General features: G+C 38.8%; 1 protein-coding gene across 4 annotated transcripts in view; it reads right to left on the bottom strand.

Annotated features, from left to right (window-relative positions):
* The window catches only part of CTNNA2 (catenin alpha 2), a 1,152,426-nt gene that overhangs the window by 755,942 nt on the left and 374,160 nt on the right, over positions 1 to 22,324 (bottom strand). For all 4 annotated transcript variants that reach the window (XM_021670969.2, XM_021670970.2, XM_021670971.2 and 1 more), the window contains one exon: positions 20,907 to 21,173. In XM_021670969.2, coding sequence (XP_021526644.1) covers positions 20,907 to 21,173 — 267 coding nt within the window. The remainder of the gene's footprint in view (positions 1 to 20,906; positions 21,174 to 22,324) is intronic.

Raw genomic sequence — 22,324 nt, 5'->3', positions numbered from 1 at the left:
TATGTACGTAAAATAAAGTTGATATCCACTTAAAAATAATTAAAGAGTATGTAGATGGGAGAAGAGCAAACACATGTACAAATGATAAGCCAATATGATAAAATATTAACAACAGTGAATCTACATAAAAAGTATGAACCAGTGTTCCTTATACTACTTTAATATTTGCAATATATCTGTAAACAGATTTAATTTTTTCCAGATACTATGTATAATTTGATTTTATTTTTTTTGGAGATGGAGTATCATTCTGTCACACAGGCTGAAGTGCAGTGGCATGATCTCCACTCACTGCAACCTCTGCCTACCAGGTTCAAGCAACCTCTCTGCCTCAGCCTTGCGAGTAGCTGAGATTACAGGTGCCTGCCACCACGCCTGGCTAATTTTTTTTTTTTTTTCGTATTTTTAGTAGAGATGGGGTTTCACCATCTTGGTGAAGCTGCTCTTGAACTCCTGACCTCATGATCCTCCCACCTTGGCCTCCCAAAGTGCTGGGATTACAAGCATGAGCCACCACACCCAGCCTATGTTTATTTTTCATTAAAGAATGTTCATGAAATAAAGTTTGGAAAATAATAAAAATAGGAAAAAGTATTCATGGTAACCACAGCTCAAAGAAAAATCATAAACATTTTGACAGATACTTATTTTGGGGGTTGCTTCGCATTTTTCAGTATACATTTGTTTCTTCCTCTCTACTTACTTCAGGAAAAGTAATCTCTTAGGGGTTGTAATGTTTATGAAGTCTGCCTTTGCCTAGTGGCATTTTAAGTTTATTTTGCTGATCCAGATTTTGAAAGTGATTCTGACATGTAGACTTGAGAGAATCTGAAAATAAAAATAGCATGCATCCACTGGCCAAGGAGCTGCCACACTCTGGGGGTTGGTGGCAAATCACTACGTTATCTTCTCCTCTCTAAGACAGCTTCCATTCCATCAGATCTTTACAAATGTCATCTTTCTTCAAATCTGTGGCAGACCTTTGTAAAAAAAAAAAAATAAAAAAAAAATGTTCTGGCTGGGCGCAGTGGCTCACGCCTATAATCCCAGCACTTTGGGTGGCCAAGGCGGGCGGATCACGAGGTCAAGAGATTGAGACCATCCTGGCCAACATGGTGAAATCCCGTCTCTAGTAAAAATACAAAAAAAAACAAAAAAATTAGCCAGGTGTGGTGGCATGCGCCTGTGGTCCCAGCTACTTGGGAGGCTGAAGGGGAAGAATCGCCTGAACCCAGGAGGCGGAGGTTGCAGTGAACCGAGATTGCGCCACTGCACTCCAGCCTGGTGACAGAGCAAGACTCCGTCTCAAAAAAAAAAAAATGTTCTATGGAAAACTTATATTGGGTCAGTGATGTTTCTTAAGTACTTGTGCCAAACACAAGATCGTGTTGTTAAAATGTAGGATCTTAAAATCTTTGGGACGTATATTCACATTAATGAGTGTAAAAACTCTCCATAGTGATACAGTTCTCATGTATATCACCTGAGAAGACTGAGCCATGTATTTGTTTTAAAATAAAAGATGATTCTTAACTTCCATGAAAATCTGGTCCGTTTTGGTAGGCACAGAAAATATACTAGGAAACCCTGTAGTTTACACTTCCCAACTATAAATTCATTTGAACCCTCAAGTAATATGTATGGGCATCTCCTAGAAAAAAAAAAAGCTGTAAAATGTAAAGATCTATGCTTTTTATTTTGATATAGAAAAATGTCCAAATATCCTATGGTCTGAAGGTCTATGTGCCCTCAAAACTCATAGGTTAGAATTTATTACCCAAAGTGATAGTATTAAGAGGTGTGACCTTTGTGGAGTGATCATATCATAAGGGGTGCACCTTTATCAAGGGGATTAGTACCCTTATAAAAGAAGCTTGAGGGGTCTCCCTGCCCCTTCCCCCATGTGACGATACAGCAAGAAGGCACCATCTTTGAAGCAGAGAGTGAGCCCTCACAAGAAACTGAGTCTGTCAACACCGATCCTGGACTCCCTAGCCTCAAAAACCATGAGCAACAAATTACCATTGTTTATAAATTACTCAGTCTAAGGTATTTTGTGGCAGAAGTCCAAACAAACTAAGGCAACATATTTTATATACTATGCACTTGTGAAAGCTGATTTTAAAACTTTTTAAACAGATGGCAAAACTAAGAGAAGAAAGGAAAAGAATAACTATCCAGACGATCATCAGTGTAGACCTCGGTGTCCCAAATAAGCTTAAGAAGTGTGATTGAGGTTGTAGATGATAACAGCAAGAGATTTTCAAACAGATGGATGGAGAAATAATATTTTCCCGGTCCTTTCACAGGGAAAGTGCTAAACCTAGAAAACAAGCAGTGTCAACTTCGAACTCCTTCATAGGACAGTTGGGGAAGAGACAATCTGGTTGGGAGGGAGACAGAACCTGTCTTGAAGCTGCATTTGCATAGCACACACATTCTTAGATTGCATGATGATTTGGCAGCATCTTTTAGACAGAACGTGTTTAAAACATGATAAACTGCTTCAGGCTATGGTTCCTGGATTCATCAGGGAACACAGTATGTTATCATTTCTTCCTTTATCCCTACGCCCTTTCTGCCATTTGCTCCTCTTTTTTTTCAGGTGTACTCTGAGCAATCTTTTTTTTTTTTTTTTTTTTTTTTGAGGCGGAGTTTCACTCTTGTTACCCAGGCTGGAGTGCAATGGCGCAATCTTAGCTCACCGCAACCTCCGCCTCCTGGGTTCAGGCAATTCTCCTGCCTCAGCCTCCTGAGTAGCTGGGATTACAGGCATGCGCCACCGTGCCCAGCCAATTTTTTGTATTTTTAGTAGAGACGGGGTTTCACGGTGTTGACCAGGATGGTCGCGATCTCTTGACCTCGTGATCCACCCTCCTTGGCCTCCCAAAGTGCTGGGATGACAGGCGTTGAGCAATCTTTAGAGACCAACACAACCAGAAGAAATCTCATATTTAATGTGAAACTAAAAGTGGCGTTCACAGTATCAGAAGCTGGTTAAGCAGTAAGAATTCCCAAAAAAACACAATGGAGAAACTTACATTCTTAGTGTTCACACTGGAGTTGTTAGGGCTCGTATTAAGAATCACTCTTGCACCAAGAGGTAATTTAATCTGTTTCGAATTTCTCCTGTCATATAGAATTGCCAGCCTCCCAAGATTGATTTATGCTTTGGCCAGACCTTCTTTGGAGCCTGCTATGCATTTGGGTTTGACTATAGCCAAGAGACAGCAAATGGCATTATAATATCAACAGCTACTGTCCAGTGGCACAACAACTTTTCAATCAGGAGCTTTATCCCTGGGCTTTTCCAGGAAATAGCTTCACAGCTGAAATCTGGACGAAAGCTGTCTGGCTGACACCGCTATGAAGAGAGGTAGGAGAAGAAGAAAACTAGGATTTATGAGTGCCTACAATAGATTAGGCAGGTATGAATGTGCATCTGACAAAATTACCACCATCTTGAAGAGTCAGCATTATTATCTCATTTTATAGAGGAAGAAACAGGCATAGAGGGAAGAGATATTGGTAAGTTTCAAACACGAGCTTGTTCTCTGCCTATCATTGTTTAGCATGGCCAGTGTAACCAGGTCAATCCAAATCCAACTCATTTATGTTCTCAGTTATGTTGGGTGACTGCCAATCATATGTGCATATAAGTAACTGTTTTTCTATGGCTTTAGCTCAATGAATTTATACAATCAGGAAAAAAAAAAAAACAGTATCAGAGAACATTTGAGGAAATAAAGAGTGGGACTCAATGGGTTATAGCGAAGTTTCCATAATATTCTGCTGGAAAAGAAGTTCATAAAGTACTTGTTGAGGAGTATGGTGGAAAAATCCAAATGGATGCTTCAGAGGGAGGGGCAGTTGTTGCACGCGCGCGCGTGTGTGTGTGTGTGTATGTTTACTTCACCACTGAATCAAACTGAAACTTAGAACATTTAAGTAACTCCCTATCACATTCCCAGTAATATAACATAGGAAGCACACGAGGAGAAGTCATAATCCTCAAGGGCAAAGTAAAGATTGGCAATACTAACATAAGAAATCACACAGAAAGATGAAAGTATTAAATATATTAAAAGATGAAAGAATGAAACATTTTAAATAAACCACGTTTCTCTAGTAAAGAGTTCACTAGATAAACGGCCTTATTTGGCTGCCAAATTTGAAAAAGTATAACTAACAGATAAATGACAATCAAAATTATATTGGCATCATATGTCAGACAATTTCGAATATCATCAATTACATCAGTATTCATTATTATATTTGGTACTAATTTGAAATAAAGGTGAAATCAGATCTAAAGAATCTGTCAATATTCTCAAAAGTGAAAATTAGTCACACTAGGAAGAACTTAGATTCTTACATTTTTCCCTGCCTCAAGAAATAACACAAGATTGGAGATATAATAATTTTATTAAACTTGATAGGGAGCCAAAAAGTAAAGATATAAATTGCAATTATAAAAATAATACTTCAGATTTCATTCTTTCATTTGCTCAACAATTTTTAGAGCTCTTTATTTAATGATTGAAATACACAAGAAGAAAGTAAACTGTTTCAGAATATTTCCTAACAACAGTTATTAAAAAATTGAAAGGTAAATGATTCTATCAGAAAATACTCCTAGATTTATAAAATCTTAGGGGAAGAAAAGCTGTTTAGAAACAATATGAGAGGTGTCAGTAACCCAAAAAGAGATTTCTTTTTTTTTTTTTTTTTTTTTTTTTTTCTTTTTTTTGAGACAGAGTCTCGCTCTCTCGCCAAGCGCCAGGCTGGAGTGCAGTGGCGGGATCTCGGCTCACCGCAACCTCCCCCTCCCGGGTTCAAGCAATTCTCCTGCCTCAGACTCCCGAGTAGCTGGGATTACAGGCACGCGCCACCACGCCCAGCTAATTTTTGTATTTTTAGTAGAGACGGGGTTTCACCATGTTGGCCAAGATGGTCTCGATCTCTTGACCTTGGGATCCGCCCGCCTCAGCCTCCCAAAGTGCTGGGATTACAGGCGTGAGCCACGGCGCCCTGCCTCAGAAAGAGATTTCTGCACAGAAAAGATGGATCCTGGAAAGTGAGGCGGTATAGCCCAGGAAGCAGAGAAGACAGTATCTACAATGATGCCGAACCTGACCCCCAAGCACCCAGGAGAACCAGCCTTAACTCACCACTCTATCTTGCATGCCTTCCTACAAGCTCATGTGCATTGCATTCATCTTTATCACCAACCCAGGAGTAGGGATGCTTTCAAGAATTAACTGGACTTGCATTGCATAACATTAGTTTTCAGAAGGTGGCCATAAGTCGCTTAAACATTTTTTAAGGCCGACTACACACTGTCCATATTTGTGTACCTTAGGTTTGAGCCCATAATATATACATATAAATTGTACGATGTTTACGGGGATACAGGAGCCCACTGGAGTGTTTCTTTATTTGGCCACTAGATGTCAGTGTATGATAAAGAATGCTGTAACACTGCTGCTTATTTCGAGTTAGAATTGAAAAGGTAGTTTTGACGAGTTTAATTTGCCAGTGAAAAAGAAGAAATAAATTTGAAAGTTACTCCACCGAGAGAAGAAACGGTGAACAGGTGAGAATTTCTAACCATCAGCTACTGATACTATGCCCTAAAGATGGGAAAGTTTGTCTCCACTTTTCAAAAAACTGTATCAAAAAGTTTTTGTCTTTTTTAAGAAGTAAAATGAGCATGCTAAGCACATAGTGGGAGCTCAATTAAGCATAAACAGATTAACCTAAGTTAGGAAGATCCTAGAGTTGTAGAATTTTATTTCTGAATATTCAAAATATATATCTGCATAAATGACTAGGGATTTAACAATCATAATGATGAGAATGGAAGTGAATTAAGAGCCAAAAAGAAATCAATGCAAGAAAGTTGTATTACATAAAAAAATAAAAATTTCCAACAAATAGCTGGAAGTTCTCGAGATTTCATAATTAGACTTAGAAAATGTTTTTTTTATATATATATATAATTAGCTAAAGCTTACATTACAATACAAAACAGTATTTCAATATATGGAAATAGAAAGTACAATTATTCTCTGGACCTGTTGATTCTACCTCCTCAATATGGTTCAGATTCATCCCCTTCTTCCTAATTCTACTCTACTGATGTTCTGCAGGCATTCCTATGTCTCACATTTATCAGTCTCCCTACTCTGCAGCTTTGCCTCTTCAGTTTAAAAACACAAGTCTGGGCCGGGCACTGTGGCTCATACCTATAATCCCAGCATTTTGGGAGGCCGAGTTGGGCAGATCACTTGAGTTCAGGAGTTCAAGAACAGCCTGGGAAACATGGCAAAATTCTGTCTCTACTAAAAATGCCAAAATTTGCTGGGCGTGGTGCTGTTCCTGTGGTCCCAACTACTCGGGAGGCTGAGGTGGGAGAATCACTTGAGGAGGAGGTTGCAGTGAGCTGAGATTGCGCCACTGCACTCCAGCCTGTGTGACAGTATGAGACCCTGTCTCAAAAAACAAACAAACAAACAAAAACAAAAAAACCCACAAGTCTGACCATGCCATTTCCCTGTTTAGATCACCGGCAATTTCCTCATGCCTTCAGCACAAAGCCCAATCACTTGCAAGGCCTACACAGCTGTCTCCCGTTTGCCCCCTTAGACTGGCTTTTCCTCATCCTCTGTACCCCAGAAATCAATACTTTGTGCAGGATTTACACACCACACCACTGCATGCAGTGATGTTCTTTCTGCCTGAGAAATAATCTCATTCATACCTCATACTGTTTATTCTTACTTAGCCTTTAGATGCGGCTCATTTACCTCCTCTTCCAAGAATTATACCATGATTTCATCTTTCCCAATTCCACCCCCTTATGAACACGTAATAGGTTAGGTGCATGCTATATATGCAAGTATATGCAGCAGCATTTATGCATTGCAGCAACTGTAGCTGTTTACTTAGCATTTTCTCCTTTTACACATGACACTCCTTTATTGTTCTATCTCTTCTGGTACTCTATACACTTTGAATGAATGATCTTAGCTATTTTGTGGATAAACCTTATCCTAACAGATATAAAATCCAAAGCCTAGAGATGGGCTCAGTAGCGCATGCTCACGCATACGTAGTTACTTGTAGAGCCTGGAGTAGTAGCCAATGCCTGAATCCAAGTCCCGGACTTTTCCCAGTGTTCTTGGTTACCTCTATTGGTCATTCAGTGGGAATCACTTCATAGACACATAGCACAGATAATTATTAAGGAGAATTAATAGAAGGGCCCTATCGTTCTACTCTTCACCCTCATTCTAATGTAATTTAAGATATAGAAAACTTACAATCTTTAGAGCCTAACATGGAGGGTTGCTAGATATCTGTAGACAAATGACTTTATAACATATCAAAGTAAATAAGGCCTGGCGTAAGTGTCCCTGATAAATAAGTATGATGGGTGCCACAGCAAAAGGAAGTATTAGAATTGAGAAGGGACAGAACAAGATGCTTAGTGAAAATTTTATTTTTCAAGGAGGCACTTATCTTTCCCTGATGTTGAAGAAATCGTAAGTCAATAAAGCATATTAAGAAGACATTTATGTGGCCAAGAAACATATGAAAAAATGCTTATCATCACTGGTCATTAGAGAAATCCAAATCAAAACCACATTGAGATATTATCTCATGCCAGTTAGAATTGTGATCATTAAAAAATCTGGAGACAACAGATGCTGGAGAGGATGTGGAGAAATAGGAACACTTTTACACTGCTGGTGGGAGTGTAAATTAGTTCAACCATTGTGGAAGACAGTGTGGCGATTTCTCAAGGATCTAGAAATAGAAATTCCATTTGACCCAGCAATCCCATTACTGGGTATATACCCAAAGAACTATAAATCCTTCTTCTATAAAGACACATGCACATGTATGCTCATTGCAGCCCTGTGTACAACAGAAAAGACCTGGAACCAACCCAAATGCCCATCAATGATACACTGGACAAAGAAAATGTGGTACATATACACCACGGAATACTACGCAGCCATAAAAAACGATGAGTTCATGTCCTTTGCAGGCACATGGATGAAGCTGGAAACCATCATTTTCAGCAAACTGACACAAAAACGGAAAACCAAGCACCACATGTTCTCACTCATAAGTGAGTGTTGAACAATGAGAACACATAGACAAAGGGAGGGGAACATCACACACTGGGGTCATTTGGGGGTTGGGGGGGCTTGGGGAGGGATAGCAGGGGGTTGGGAGATTGGGGAGGGATAACACTGGGAGAAATACCTAATGCAGGTGATGGGGGAATAGATGCAGCAAACCACCATTGCATGTGTATACCTATGTAACAATCCTGCATGATCTTCACATGTACCCAGAACTTAAAAGTATAATTAAAAAAAAAAATCCACGAGCCAGTCAAAACTCTGGTTTATGGTCCCTTAAGGGACCAGAGCTTTCACAGCAGTAGCTATCTGTTTCTAGGAACAATAAGAAATAATTACCACGATACTCCAAAAACACAAAAGTGACATTTGAAATGGAGGCACAATAGAAAAACCCTAACTTACTCAGCGGTCTTCAGTGTAGATCTCTGAGGTCATGTATTTGGGCCTCTGACTTACCTATAAAGCACATTCATTCTCCTCTGAAAATGCATTCCAACCCCGGATCTCCAAATCCTAACCTTGGGTTGTGAATCCCCTCAGAGGTCCAGCAACCTCTTAATGTCCCTTAAATGGGCTGGGAATCTGCTGTGAAATGACTGCTGCCATGGAACTACGGCTGCACTTCATTCTTTGGCCCGGAGCTCCTTGAATATCCGAGTGCACCCACAGAAGCTTACAATTGGGATAAGCCTTGGGCAGTGACCACAGAAGCACGTCCCGTACTCCCCCAATAGACAAGTTATTTCATCCTCACAGTTAGCCAGCATACAGCTCTTGCCAGCCACAGATTATTTTTCTTTGCCCCAGTCTGAGATGCAGATGTGGCATCATTGCTTATGTTCACATGTCAATATTTCTATCCACTGAATACCAGATCAGAAAAAGAACGACAATTTGACAAAGAAGAGAAAAAAAAAGCATATTTAAAGAGAAGATGAAAAAAGGAAGAAAATGTAAGAAGGTGAAGGCAGGTAGGGGAAATTAGGTAAAAATAAGAAGGGCAATTTATGTAGAGCTGGGATATCAGCGTAACATTTCAACTCAAGGAGGTGGAGAACAGATTGTCTTATTCCACAAGCGCAGATATTTAAATCTTACAAGAGGTATTAGTGGTAATAGAAAGAAAGAAAGAAGAGGCATGATCAATATAATAATGTGCTCCCTTCCAAAGCTGAAGTGCTTGAAAACTAGAAAATAAAAGCATGTCAATTTTGTGAGTGAGTGACAGTCTCTGGACACTCTCAGGTAGAGTGCTATGAGAGAAGGGAGGAACCAAGGTTAGCAGAGAGGCTTGTGGTCCATCAGGAAAAGAGAGTGAAACTATGGAAAGGTAACTTTAGTAGCCTAATGCTTTACTTTCTTTGTAGGTTGTTAGAAGAAGAATAAATTTGTCTGTAGGCTGAGGAAATGGATCCAGTGGAGGAGAAATCAAATGTGCAAGAACAAAAGAATTACTAGTCAAACAAATTCCCAGGGCAAGTCGGGAAAAAGAAAGCAAATCACAAGTAGAAAGCCAAAAACGTTAGAGGAAGTCAAGATAAAGTGTACTGTCTGACTTAAAAGAGAACATTTTTAAAAGGTGAATAGGTAAGGATTAAAATATACCTTCGCAAATGGTCTCAATTCTAATTTGTTATAGGAATAGCTTATAACATACATCTGTCATGAGTCCTAAATGCTATTCTAAGGTATTAAACAAATTGATATTTTACCGTATAAAAAACTCACTCAAACTTCTTGTGGTTTATTTTCTGGCAACATCTCTTACTGATACTTGGTGTAGTACCTTTCTAATGTAATGACAATTCAAATAAATTTAATGTCTTTGCAATGTTGAAGTATCTCAAAGATACTGGAAGGGAGCTTCATAAGCAGTGTCAGTTTAAATTTTTTGAAAGTATCTTGATCTACAAAAGATGATTTCAAAACCAAGACATGATAGAACTCTCTTTTCTTTAACAAAATAAAGAAAATTCTGTAGGAATTGCTTTAAATATTCCTCTCTCCCACTGTTGAAAATTTTCTGGCAGTCAAAACTGACATTATGTTTTACTTCTGAGTAGTCAATATATTTTTCTTAAATCTTTTGAATATTCCTTAGTAGATAATTTATTAAATTGAAATTGACTGTCTCAAGCTGCCACATTTAAACAGATGCTGAGTTTTCCATTGATTATCAGTTATTTTACTTTTTGCTGTTGTATCATTGGAAACTCTCTTGACAGTTTCAAGTTGTTAAAATACTGTTTTTATCCTCATTCTTTTGCTTCATAGATCACTACATCAACTATTCATGTAGGTGCAATAATAGTGCCAGAAAATAGGTCACCACGCATTTAGCCACAATTATAACTACTCAAATAGAAATCAATCCTATAATTTTAGACAAATAAATTTAAAGTACTATTTTTATCTTATTCTAATCAATTATAAAATGTTAAGCCACTTCTGCCTCCAGCCTCCCATAAAACTGGTTTTGACACACTTGTAACTATTAATATGAAGTATGTTTCAAATTCAATTTTGGGGGGACGGGGCCATTGGAGGCTCCCATTGAAAAGAAACAATAAGCATGAGAATCCTTCACCACAACCAAGGTATCCAGGTTCTCTGATCAAAACTAACTAAGCGGCTGGCGTGATCCACTGGAAGAAAGAGCAGTGCAGTGCGGCCCACCTGACAGCCACACAGGGCATGGCAGTCCCCACCCCCCAGCCAAGGGAGGCAGTGAGTGAGCATGCAGTCCAGCCGGGAAAACTGTGCTTTTTCCACTGAACTGTGCAACCCACAGATCAGAAGACCTCACTTGCAAACCCAGGTTACAAGCACCTAGCTTCCCAACCCCAGAGATTCGCAGATTCTCAGCAGCCTCTCAAATGGAATCTGCTTAAGCCTGCCAAGCTCCTGTGGGGGAGGAGTGACCAGCACCACAGCTGTGGCTGCCTGCTGTCTAAGACATTAGTGCTCCTTGATGGAGGCCAGCAGCCAGCACTGGGACTCACAACTGCCTAACATGCTAAGCTCCCTATGCAGGGGAAGGGCGACCTCCTCTCTGTAGCTCCAGGCCATGCTGTTCCCCTGCTGGAGCCAGGGATGTTGAACAACTTGGTCCCAGGACTTGTCTTCCACAGCCCAACACACCAGCTGTGGCAGACTGCTGCCTGAGTGCCTCTTCAGGCCTGAACCTGACCCATCCTTCCTCATTGGGTGGGGCTTCCTTGCAGCAACTCCAATAACTCCAGCCAGAGGCTCAGGGACAGAATGTGGATCTCCCTGGGCCTAAGCCCCTAGGAGGAGGGGTGGTCGCAGTCTCTGCAGACCAGCAGACTTAGCCTTTCTTCCTGGTAGTTTTGAGGAATCTGGGCTGCCCAGACAAGTGGGTTTCCCCCGAGCAAAACACATTCCCTCCACCAAAGGACAAAGTGATTCATTAAATGGGTCCTGTTCTCTATGCCACCCAACTGGGTGAGACCCTCCAAGAGGGGTTGTCAGATACCCTATACAGAAGCGATCCTACTGGCATCAGGTTGGTGCCCCTTGAGGTCAGAGATCCCAGAAGGAGCAGGCACCCATCTTTGCTGTTTTCCAGCTTTCCAGGCACAGGAGTGAACTAGATGAATAGGACCTGAAGTGAACACAGCAAACCACAACAGCCCTACAGAAGAGGAAACTGGCCATTAAACAAAACAAAACAAAACAAAACAAAAACAGAAAGCAACAACAATAGCATTAACAACAAAAAAGGCCCTACAAAAACCTCACCCAAGGGTCAGCAGCCTCAAAGATCAAAACAAGACAAACTCATGAAGATGAGAAAGAATCAATAAAAAAATGCTGAAAATCCAAAAGCCCGAGTGCCTTTATTCCTCCAAATGATGGCAATGTCTCTCCAGCAAGCATGCAGAACTGGATGGAGGATGAGATGAATGAATTGACAGAAGTAGGCTTCAGAAGATGAGTAATGAAAAACTACGCTGAGCTAAAGGAGCATGTTCTAACCCAAGGCAAAGAAGCTAAGAGCCTTAATAAAAGGTTAGAGGCGCTGCTAACTGAATAACCAATTTAGAGAGGAGCATAAATGAGCTGATGGAGCCGAGAAAAACAGCACAAGAACTTCATGAAGCATACACAAATATCAATAGCTGAATTGATCAAGTGGAAGAAAGGATATCAGAGTTCGAAGACCACCTTGCTCAAATAAGGTGGTGTTTTTTCCTCTAGTCTTGCATGCAGACAAAACTAGAGAAAAAAGAATGAAAAAGAATGAACAAGGCATTCAAGAAATATGGGACTTCACAAAAAGACCAAACCTATAATTGATTAGAGTACCTGAAGGAGAAAGGGAGAATGAAAGCAAGCTGGAAAACACACTTCAGGATATTATCCAGGAGAAAGTCCCCAACCTAGCAAGACAGGCCAACGTGCAAATTCAGGAAATATAGAGAACACCACTAAGATACTCCATGAGAAGATCAACCCCAAGATACATAATCACCAGATCCTCAAAAGTCGAAATGAGGAAAAAATGTTAAGGGTAGCCAGAGAGAAAGGCCAGGTCACCTACAAAGGGAAGACCATCTGACTAACAGCAGTCTCCTCAGCAGAAACTCTACAAGCCAGAAGAGATTGGCAGCCAATATTCAACATTCTTAAAGAAAAGAATTTTCAACCCAGAATTTCATATCCAGATAAACTAAGCTTCATAAGCAAAGGAGAAATGAAATCCTTTACAACAGACAAGTAAATGTTGAGAGATTTTGTTACCACCAGTCCTGCCTTGCAAGAGCTCCTGAAAGGAGCACTAAATATGGAAAGGAAAAACCAGTACCAGTCACTGCAAAAACATACCAAAATATGAAGGCCAATGACATTATGAAGAAACTGTATCAACTAGCATGCAATATAACCAAATAGCATCATGACAACAGGATCAAATTAACACATAACAATACTAACCTTAAATGTAAATGGGCTAAGTGCCCTAATTGAAAGACACAGACTGGCAAATTGGATGAAGAGTCAGGACCCATCAGTGTGCTGTATTCAGGAGACCCATCTCACATCCAAAGACACACATAGGCTCAAAATAAAGGGCTGGAGGAATATATACCAAGCAAATGGAAAGTAAAAAAGAAAGCAGGGGTTGCAATCCTAGTCTCTGAAAAAACAGACTTTAAACCTACAAAGATCAAAAAAGGACAAAGGGCATTACATAATGGTAAAGGCTGAACAACTCAACAAGAAAATCTAACTATTCTAAATATGTATGCACCCAATACAGGAGCACCCACATTCATAAGACAAGTTCTTAGAGACCTACAAAGAGACGTAGACTCTCACACAATAATAGTGGGAGACTTTAGCACCCCACTGTCAATATTAGACAGATCAATGAGACAGAAAATTAACAAAGATATTCAGGACTGAGCTGAGCTCTGGATCAAGTGGACCTCATAGACATCTACAGAACTCTCTGCCCCAAATCAACAGAATATACAATCTTCTCAACACCACATGGCACTTATTCTAAAATTGATCATGTAATTGGAAATAAAACACTCCTCAGCAAATGCAAAAGAATGGAAATCATAACAACCAGTATCTCAGACCACAGTGCAATCAAATTAGAACTCAGGATTAAGAAACTCACTCAAAATCATGCAATTACATGGAAATTGAACAACCTACTCCTGAACGACTCCTGGGTAAATAATAAAATTAAGGCAGAAATCAAGACGTTCTTTGAAATCAAATGAGCAGAGACATCGTACCAGAATCTCTAGGACACAGTTAAAGCACTGTTAATAGGGAAATTTATAACATTAAATGCCCACATCAGAAAGCTAAAAAGATCTCAAGTCAACACCCTAACAGTACAATTAAAAGAGCTAGAGAGGCAAGAGCAAACTAATCCAATAGCTACCAGAATACAAGAAATAACTAAGATCAGAGAGAATTGAAAGAGATAAAGACACACAAAAATCCTTCAAAAAATACAATGAATCTAGGAGCTGTAACAAAAACCACTAGCTAGACTAATAAAGAAGAGAGAAGAATCAAATAGATACAATAAAAAATAATAAAGGGAGTATCACCACTGACCCCACAGAAATACAAAGTACCATCAGAAAATACTATAAACACTTCTACATAAATCAACTAGAAAATCTAGAAGAAATGGATACATTCCTGGACACATACACCCTCCCAAGACTAAACCAGGAAGAAGTCTAATCCCTGAATAGACCAATAACAAGTTATGACATTGAAGCAGTAATTAATAGCATACCAACCAAATAAAAAGCCCAGGACCAAATGGATTCACAGCTAAATTCTACCAGAGGTACAAAGATAATCTGGTACTATTCCTTCTGGAACTATTCCAAACAACTGAAAATGAAAGACTCCTCCTTAACTCATTTTATGGGGCCAGCATCATCCTCATACCAAAACTAGGAAGAGACACAATAAAAAAAATAAAAATTTTATGCCAATATCCCTGATGAACATCAACACAAAAGTCATCAATCAAATACTGGCCAACTGAAGCCAGTAGCACATAAAGACACTTATCTATGTCAGCTTCATCCCTGGGATGCAAGGCTGGTTCAACACATGCAAATAAATAAACATAATTCATCACATAAAGAGAACCAAAGACAAAAATACATGATTATCTCAATAGATGCAGGAAAGGCCTTTCATAAAATTCAACATACCCTCATGTTAAAAACTATCAATAAACTAGGTATTGATGGAACATATCTCAAAATAATAAGAGCTATTCATGACAAATCCACAACCAATATCATATTGAATGGGCAAAAAGTGGAAGCATTCCCTTTGAAAACCAATACAAGACAAAGGCGCCCTCTCTCACCACTCCTATTCAACATAGTATTGGAAGTTCTGGCCAGGGCAATCAGGCAAGAGAAAGAAATAAAGGATATTCAAATAGAAAGAGAGGAAGTCAAATTGTCTCTGCTTGCAGAAGACATGACTATATATTTAGAAAAGTCTATGGTCTCCGTCCAAAATCTCCTTAAGCTGATAAGCAACTTCAGCAAAGTCTCAGGATACAAAATCAATGTGCAAAAATCATAAGCCTTCCTTTACACTAATAATAGACAAGCAGAGAGCCAAATCATGAATGAACTCCCATTCAAAATAGCTATGAAGATAATAAAATACCTAGGAATACAGCTAACAAGGATGTGAAGGACCTCTTAGCTAACAAGAATGCGAAGAACCTCTTCAAGGAGAACTATAAACCACTGCTCAAGGAAGGAAGAGAAGACACAAACAAATGGAAAAACATTCCATCCTTATGGATACAAGAATTAATATTGTGAAAATGACCATACTGCCCAAAGTAATTTATGGATTAAATGCTATTTCCATCAAATTATCATTGACATTCTTCACAGAATTAGAAAAAAAACTACTTCAAATTTTATATGGAATCAAAGAAGACCCCATATAGCCAAGACAATCCTAAGCAAAAAGAACAAAGTTGGAGGCATCATGCTACCTGACTTCAAACTATACTACAAGGTTACAGTAACCCAAACAGCATGGTCCTGGTCCCAAAACAGACAGATAGACCAATGGAACAGAAGGGAGACCTCAGAAACAACACCACAGATCTAGTCATCTGATCTTCCACAAACCTGACAAAAACAAGCAATGGAGAAAGAATCTTCTATTCAATAAATGGTGCTGGGAAAACTGACTAGCCATATGCAGAAAACTAAAACTGGACTCCTTCCATAAGGAGTTTAGAGTTTACACCCTATACAAAAATTAACTCAAGATGGATTAAAGACTTAAATGTCAAACTCAAAACCATAAAAACCCTAGAAGAAAACCTAGGCAATACCATTCAGGACATAGGCATGGGCAGACTTCATGATGAAAATACCAAAAGCAATGACAACAAAAGCCAAAATTGACAAATGAGGTCTAATTAAACTGAAGAGCTTCTGCACAGCAAAAGAAATCATCATCAGAGTGAACAGGCAACCTACAGAATGGAAGAAAAATTTTGCAATCTACTCATCTGACAAAGTTCTAGTGTTCAGAATGTACAAGGAACTTAAAACAGATTTACAAAAAACAAACAACCCCAACAAAAAGTAGACCAAGGATATGAACAGATACGTCTCAAAAGAAGACATTCACATGGCTAACAAACATCACTCATGTTTGCTCAACGTCACTAATCATTAGAGAAATGTAAATCAAAACCACAGTGAGATAGCATTTCATGCCAGTCAGAACAGCGATCATTAAAAAGTCAAAAAACGATAGATGCTAGCAAGGCTGTGGAGAAACAGGAATGCTTTTACACTGTTGGTGGTAATGTAAATTAGTTTAACCATTGTGGAAGACAGTGTGGCAATTCCTTACAGATCTAGAACCAGAAATACCATTTGACCCAGCAATCCCATTATTGGCTATATACCAAAAGTAATATGAATCTTTCTACCATAAAGACACATGCACATGTATGTTTACTGCAGCACTATATACAATAGAAAAGTTATGGAACCAACCCAAATGGCCATGAATTATAGACTGGATAAAAAAAATGTGGTATATATACACCATGGAATACTACATAACCATAAAAAGGAATGAGATCATGTCCTTTGCAGGGACATGGATGAAGCTGGAAGCCATCATCCTTAGCAAACTAACACAGGAACAGAAAACCAAACACTGCATGTTCTCATTCACAAGTAGTAGTTGAACAATGAGAACACATGGACACAGGAAGAGGAACAACACACACCAGGGGTGGCGGCAAGGGGAGGGAACTTGAGGACGGGTCAACAGGTGCAGCAAATCACCATGGCATATGTAAACCTGGGTAACAAACCTGCACGTTCTGCACGTGTATCCCAAAACTTAAAATTAAAAAACAATTCAATTTAGGGCATATAGCTATGGTGACTATGAAAACATATTTTGCATTTTTATGGTTACTTTTACTTCAGCATTTCAAAGACGTTAAACTTATTTAAATTGTCATTATATTAGAAAGGTATTATACCAAGTATCAGTAAGGAATTTTGCCAGAAAAGTAAACCACAGGGAGTCTGAGTGAGTTTTTCACCCAAAGAAATATCATCAATTTGTTTAATATCTGAGAATAGCATTTAGGACTCATGACAAATGTCTATGAATTCAAAATCAATTTCAAGTTAGCATGCCTGGGAAACTTTTAAAAAAGTATTTAACATACAGCTATGGAATAGAAATTTATAATTTAGTAAAAAATAAAGAGAAATGGTATATTATTTTTAATGAGAAAATTTGAAATATCATTAAGTACAGTCTAGGTTTGCTGATGTCAGAAGTGATGGAAAATCTACAGCAAGTGAATCACATTATAGTATGTAAATTCGATACAAATTTACTAGCATTACTACTTTTGAGAAAGTTCTGAAATTAAATTGCATTTATTAAATGACAATTGTTAGGGAACCACATCAAATGGAATTGTTTCCAAATTGCAATTCAGACAGCCTCCACATTTTGATTTTGTTGACCTCCAAAAAGTAAAATGTTGACCATTAGATGCTATATGTAATTCTCATAGCTTGAGAACTAGTATACATTTAATAAGAATATATTGCTTCATTCATATACTTAGCTAATATAAAATATGATTTTTTCATTAAATTATAATACACTTAGTTAATATTATAAGTAGTACAATGGCCATGTGCAATGGCTCACACCTGTAACCCCAGCACTTTGGGAGACTGAGGCGGGCGGATCATGAACTAAAGAGACTGAGACTTTTGCCAAAATGGTGAAACCCTGTCTCTACTAAAAATAAAAAAATTAGCTGGGCATGGTCCCAGCTACTAGGGATGCTGAGGCAGTAGAATTGCTTAAACCCGGGAGGTAGAGGTTGCAGTGAGCTGAGATCGCACCATTGCACTCCAGCCTGGGTGACAGAGTGAGACTCCCTCTCAAAAAAAAAATAAAATAAATTTAAAAAAATTATACAATTAGTTAATATGGAAGTTTAAAATTAATAAGATATAATTAATTAGTGACTTATTTACCATATCACAATTTATATTTTAATTTTTCCCAACTGTTTGAAATATATAATGTTTTATAAAAAACACTTTGATGGTTATAGTCATGTGTTAAATTTCCAAATCCTTATTTGTCTAGCATGAGGAGATATCAATTTAGGAAAAAAAATAAAACAAACTTTGAACATTCAACATGTTGACATACTTTGCTAACAGATTTTCCTCACACAACCTCAAGTTTGATTTTTATGAATGAAAGCCTTTTTCACTGTTTCAGTGATGCATCTGTTGTTACATTAATTGGGGATAAAGCTCCTTTTAATGAAAATGGTCTGGAAACAGACAACATGGGAAGCAGGAGTTGTCACATTCTTGGACAGAAGGTGGCAGCAGCTGAAGGGCCTTGACTATTCACAGGCCTTCACCCTGTGCTGCATATTTTCACTCTTAACCAGCTCCTCACTTAGGATTTGTTGGTTATTTTTTATTATAAAATAAATTACAACTAGAGTAATGTAATTGTGTCAAAATCTGATGAAATAATTCATCAATTCTTAACTAATTTTAATAAATACCAATTTATAAAATAATTTTGTATTTGAGATTGCGTATTTTTTTATTGTTATATAGATGAGTCCATTTGTGTTTCAATGAACATCTTTAAAAATAATGTAGCATTATAGTGTTTTAATACCTGAGTGTATGACTCACTCATTTACTTTTCCCTGAAATATGGGCTCATTCATTCTTTATTCCAGAATAAAAAAAAAAAAGACAAACAAACAAACAAAAAAAAGCCTTTATCATCCCTCTGTCAAGTTCCAAAAGAACCCTCTTAGAATTTGTATAAGGATTGCTTGAACATTATGAAAATTGATAAGATCAGTAATTCTCCTACTCAAGATGATGATATCATTTACTGATGAGTAAAAGTTGTCCCTCAGTAAAGTAATATAATTTGACCTTTCAGGTCCTTCACATCTATATTAGATTTATTTCTAGCAATAATAAAAAAAATCAACTTTTTAAAAATTATTTATTTTGTGAATAGTATATCTCTTTCCTCAATATTCTACTTTATTTTACATGATGAAAATCTTAGGGCCTTTGTATATTTATGTTATACCAAATAAACATTATTCTGAACTCTATCATTATTTTCTATGAATTTTCAGTTGCTCACTGAAATTTTGTGAATAAAATTACCTATTATTAAGTCTTCATTTCTGTAGCAAGTACTTTAGATATATTATCATATTTAATTCTCACAAAAATCCTTAGGAAAAAAATATACAGTGTGAGACACATATAACTAACTGTAAAAATACGGGAAAGAAGAGAGACCTCTGTGAAAATGGCAAGAACTATTTGAACATGATGTGTTAAAATTATTCCTCAATTATATCATCTATCTCCAAGCCTTGAACAGTCACTGCTTTGCTCCTGAACCTTTTTTTCAGCCACTAGCTAGTTATTTCTTGCCAAAAATTCACATCAACATATTCAAAAACAAGCTCATCATCTTTCTTCATGACCATTAAGTAACATATTTTTCTTCTATGAGTTCCTGTAACATTGTGTTTTATCAATTAAATGGTGTTTAGTGCATTCTACTTCACTCATCTTCCCCGCAGGGTTATATAACCCATGAAAGTAGATGCTAATTATTTATAAATCTTTGTAAGCTTTCATTGATCATAGGATAAATAAATTCAAACTTCTCATAGGTCCTCTGACCCAGGGGAAGTGAGGGCTCTCATCCCGGGGTGCTGATGACATGCGTGCAACTGTCTCACTCACACTGACACTTCACATACGGCCCAGCACAGTGACCAGTCCTCCTACTGCTTCCCTTACCAGGACACATCTCCAGAAACAGCCAGTGTAGAATGCAGAACTTTCATGGGACTAACACAGGCACTCCTCAGAGGGGCCATTCTAAGGAAGACCAGGGTCTTATGTGGGATCATAGGGCAAAGGACTTTATCACTGATTTAAAACAAAGAAATTGATGGCAGCTTTTCACCCAGGCATATCATAGAGGCAAGCTACATCTAAGCTGCCCATAACATGTGTCCCTTTAAAATAAAGATGATCACCAAATTATGAACTGTCCCTAAAATAGCCTGTAGGGTATCTCATCTACCTGCAAGGGATTGGGCACTCCTAAATACAGTTGTTTCTTTAAAGACAAGTGATAGGCCGGGCACGGTGGCTCACACCTGTAATCCCAGCACTTTGGGAGGCCGAGGCAGGTGGATCACCTAAGGTCAGGAGTTCAAGACTGATCAACATGATGAAACCCCACCTCTACTAAAAGTACCAAAATTAGCTGGATGTGGTGGTCGGCACCTGTAATCCCAGCCACTCAAGAGACTGAGGCAGGAGAATCGCTCGAACTCGGGAGGTAGAGGTTGCAGTAAGCCGAGATCGTGCCACTGCACTTCAGCCTGGGCAACAGAGCGAGCCTCTGTCTCAAAGAAAAAAAACTACTGAAATTAAAGTTATAAAAAAAGACAAGTTATAATGGCTCAGCCAATATCTTACAGAAATGCATTACATAGTTTATCTTACTATTAAAACCTCCAAAAGCGAAAATTCAATGTAAATTTTTGTAGTGGCTTTCATCCCCAATACATTTTTTTTTCAGCACCAGTGCCCACCCCTCTGTGTGTAACACCAGGATGCTTACGTCAAACTCATTAAGAGCCGCAGCCAGCTCGCCGATGCCTGTGTGGCCTTTGGCTTCGTCAGTGGGCGAGGTAGCTTGAGCAGCATTGGAGATGCCAGCAATGGCCTCCTGGACTTGTTTGAACACATAATCTCGGTTGGCTCTCGTAGCGGCAACATCTGGGTGACGGAGAAATGCTTGAGAGGCCGTGTACAGCATTGTGGCATTCTTCTTCAGAGCCCCTCTGGCAGCTGCCATCTCATCCCGACAGTGCGGATCCTTCAGCTCCTGTGTGTGTAACACAAGAAAGCTGTCACACACATGAAGTTTGTATAAAAATATCTGCAACAGAGCTTGGAGTCACGGACTCTTATTAACACATTGAACCTCAGAAACCCTTGTGCTGTTTCTAGCTGCCAGGCCTATGCATATACTGTTTCATGTGTTTGTTTTATAGAGACAGAGTCTGGCTCTGTCACCTAGATTAGAGTAACTGTGTCATCAAAGCTCACTGCAGCCTCCGTCTCCTGGGCCCATTGATCCTCCCTCTTCAACCTCTTAAGTGGCCAAGACTACAAGTGCATGCTCCTATAACTGGCTAATTTAAAAAAAAAAAAAGTCTAAGTGGGGTCTGGCTATGTTGCCCAGGTGGGCCTTGAACTCCTGGCCTCAAGGGATTCTCCCGTCTCTGCTTCCCAAAGTTCTGGAATTATAGCCATGAGTGACTGCACCTGGCCTCCTGTCCCTTCTATGTGAAATGCCTGAGCTTTCCTCCTCTGCCCTACCCTTTCATCTGACAGGGCTCCAGTGACTTGGCACATCCTCCACCCAACTTCCTAAGCTGTGTCCCCTTTTATCTGTTCCCAGAAGACACTGTTCCTCTTCTATCACTAACACTCATCCTACTTAACTGTATTATTTGACCATTTATTTCTCTTCTATAACATAGCTCTAATGACATCAGGGAGCCCTATTTGTCTCATTCAGTGGCTCCTTAGTCTTTAGCACAGTGGCTGGCCTATAAGAAGCATTCAACAAAATATCGCCCAAAGAATATAAAAACCAAGCCACCAACAAGGTAAGTGGATTGCATGGGCCACAGAGTTAGTTAGGAACAGAGAGAAAACCTGAAAACTTCAGTCTTCTGAGGTCCTACTAGCTTTCATATTCGATTACAGTTACAAACATGGGAAACCAAACTTCTGGTTTTTGCTCAGCTCATCAATGCCCCTTCATTATCATTTTCAGAATAGGCTTCTTTCTTTGTTGTTGTTGACCGCCTCGCATGGCACTTGTCATTAAGTTTAGAGAACAGAAAATAACAGGCCAAAAATGATTTGTTTTCCTAGTTTTGGAGGACAAGATCATACCACGAGGGGGTCTCTTTATTTCCATCTTTAAAGACTGTTGTTAAGAAAACGTTCACACCATTTTCAGAA

This window comes from Aotus nancymaae, unplaced genomic scaffold, assembly GCF_030222135.1.
Source record: "Aotus nancymaae isolate 86718 unplaced genomic scaffold, 86718_ANA_hifiasm-v0.15.2.pri h1tg000017l, whole genome shotgun sequence".
Lineage (NCBI taxonomy): Eukaryota > Metazoa > Chordata > Mammalia > Primates > Aotidae > Aotus > Aotus nancymaae.
This window is presented reverse-complemented; position numbering and strand designations above follow the sequence as displayed.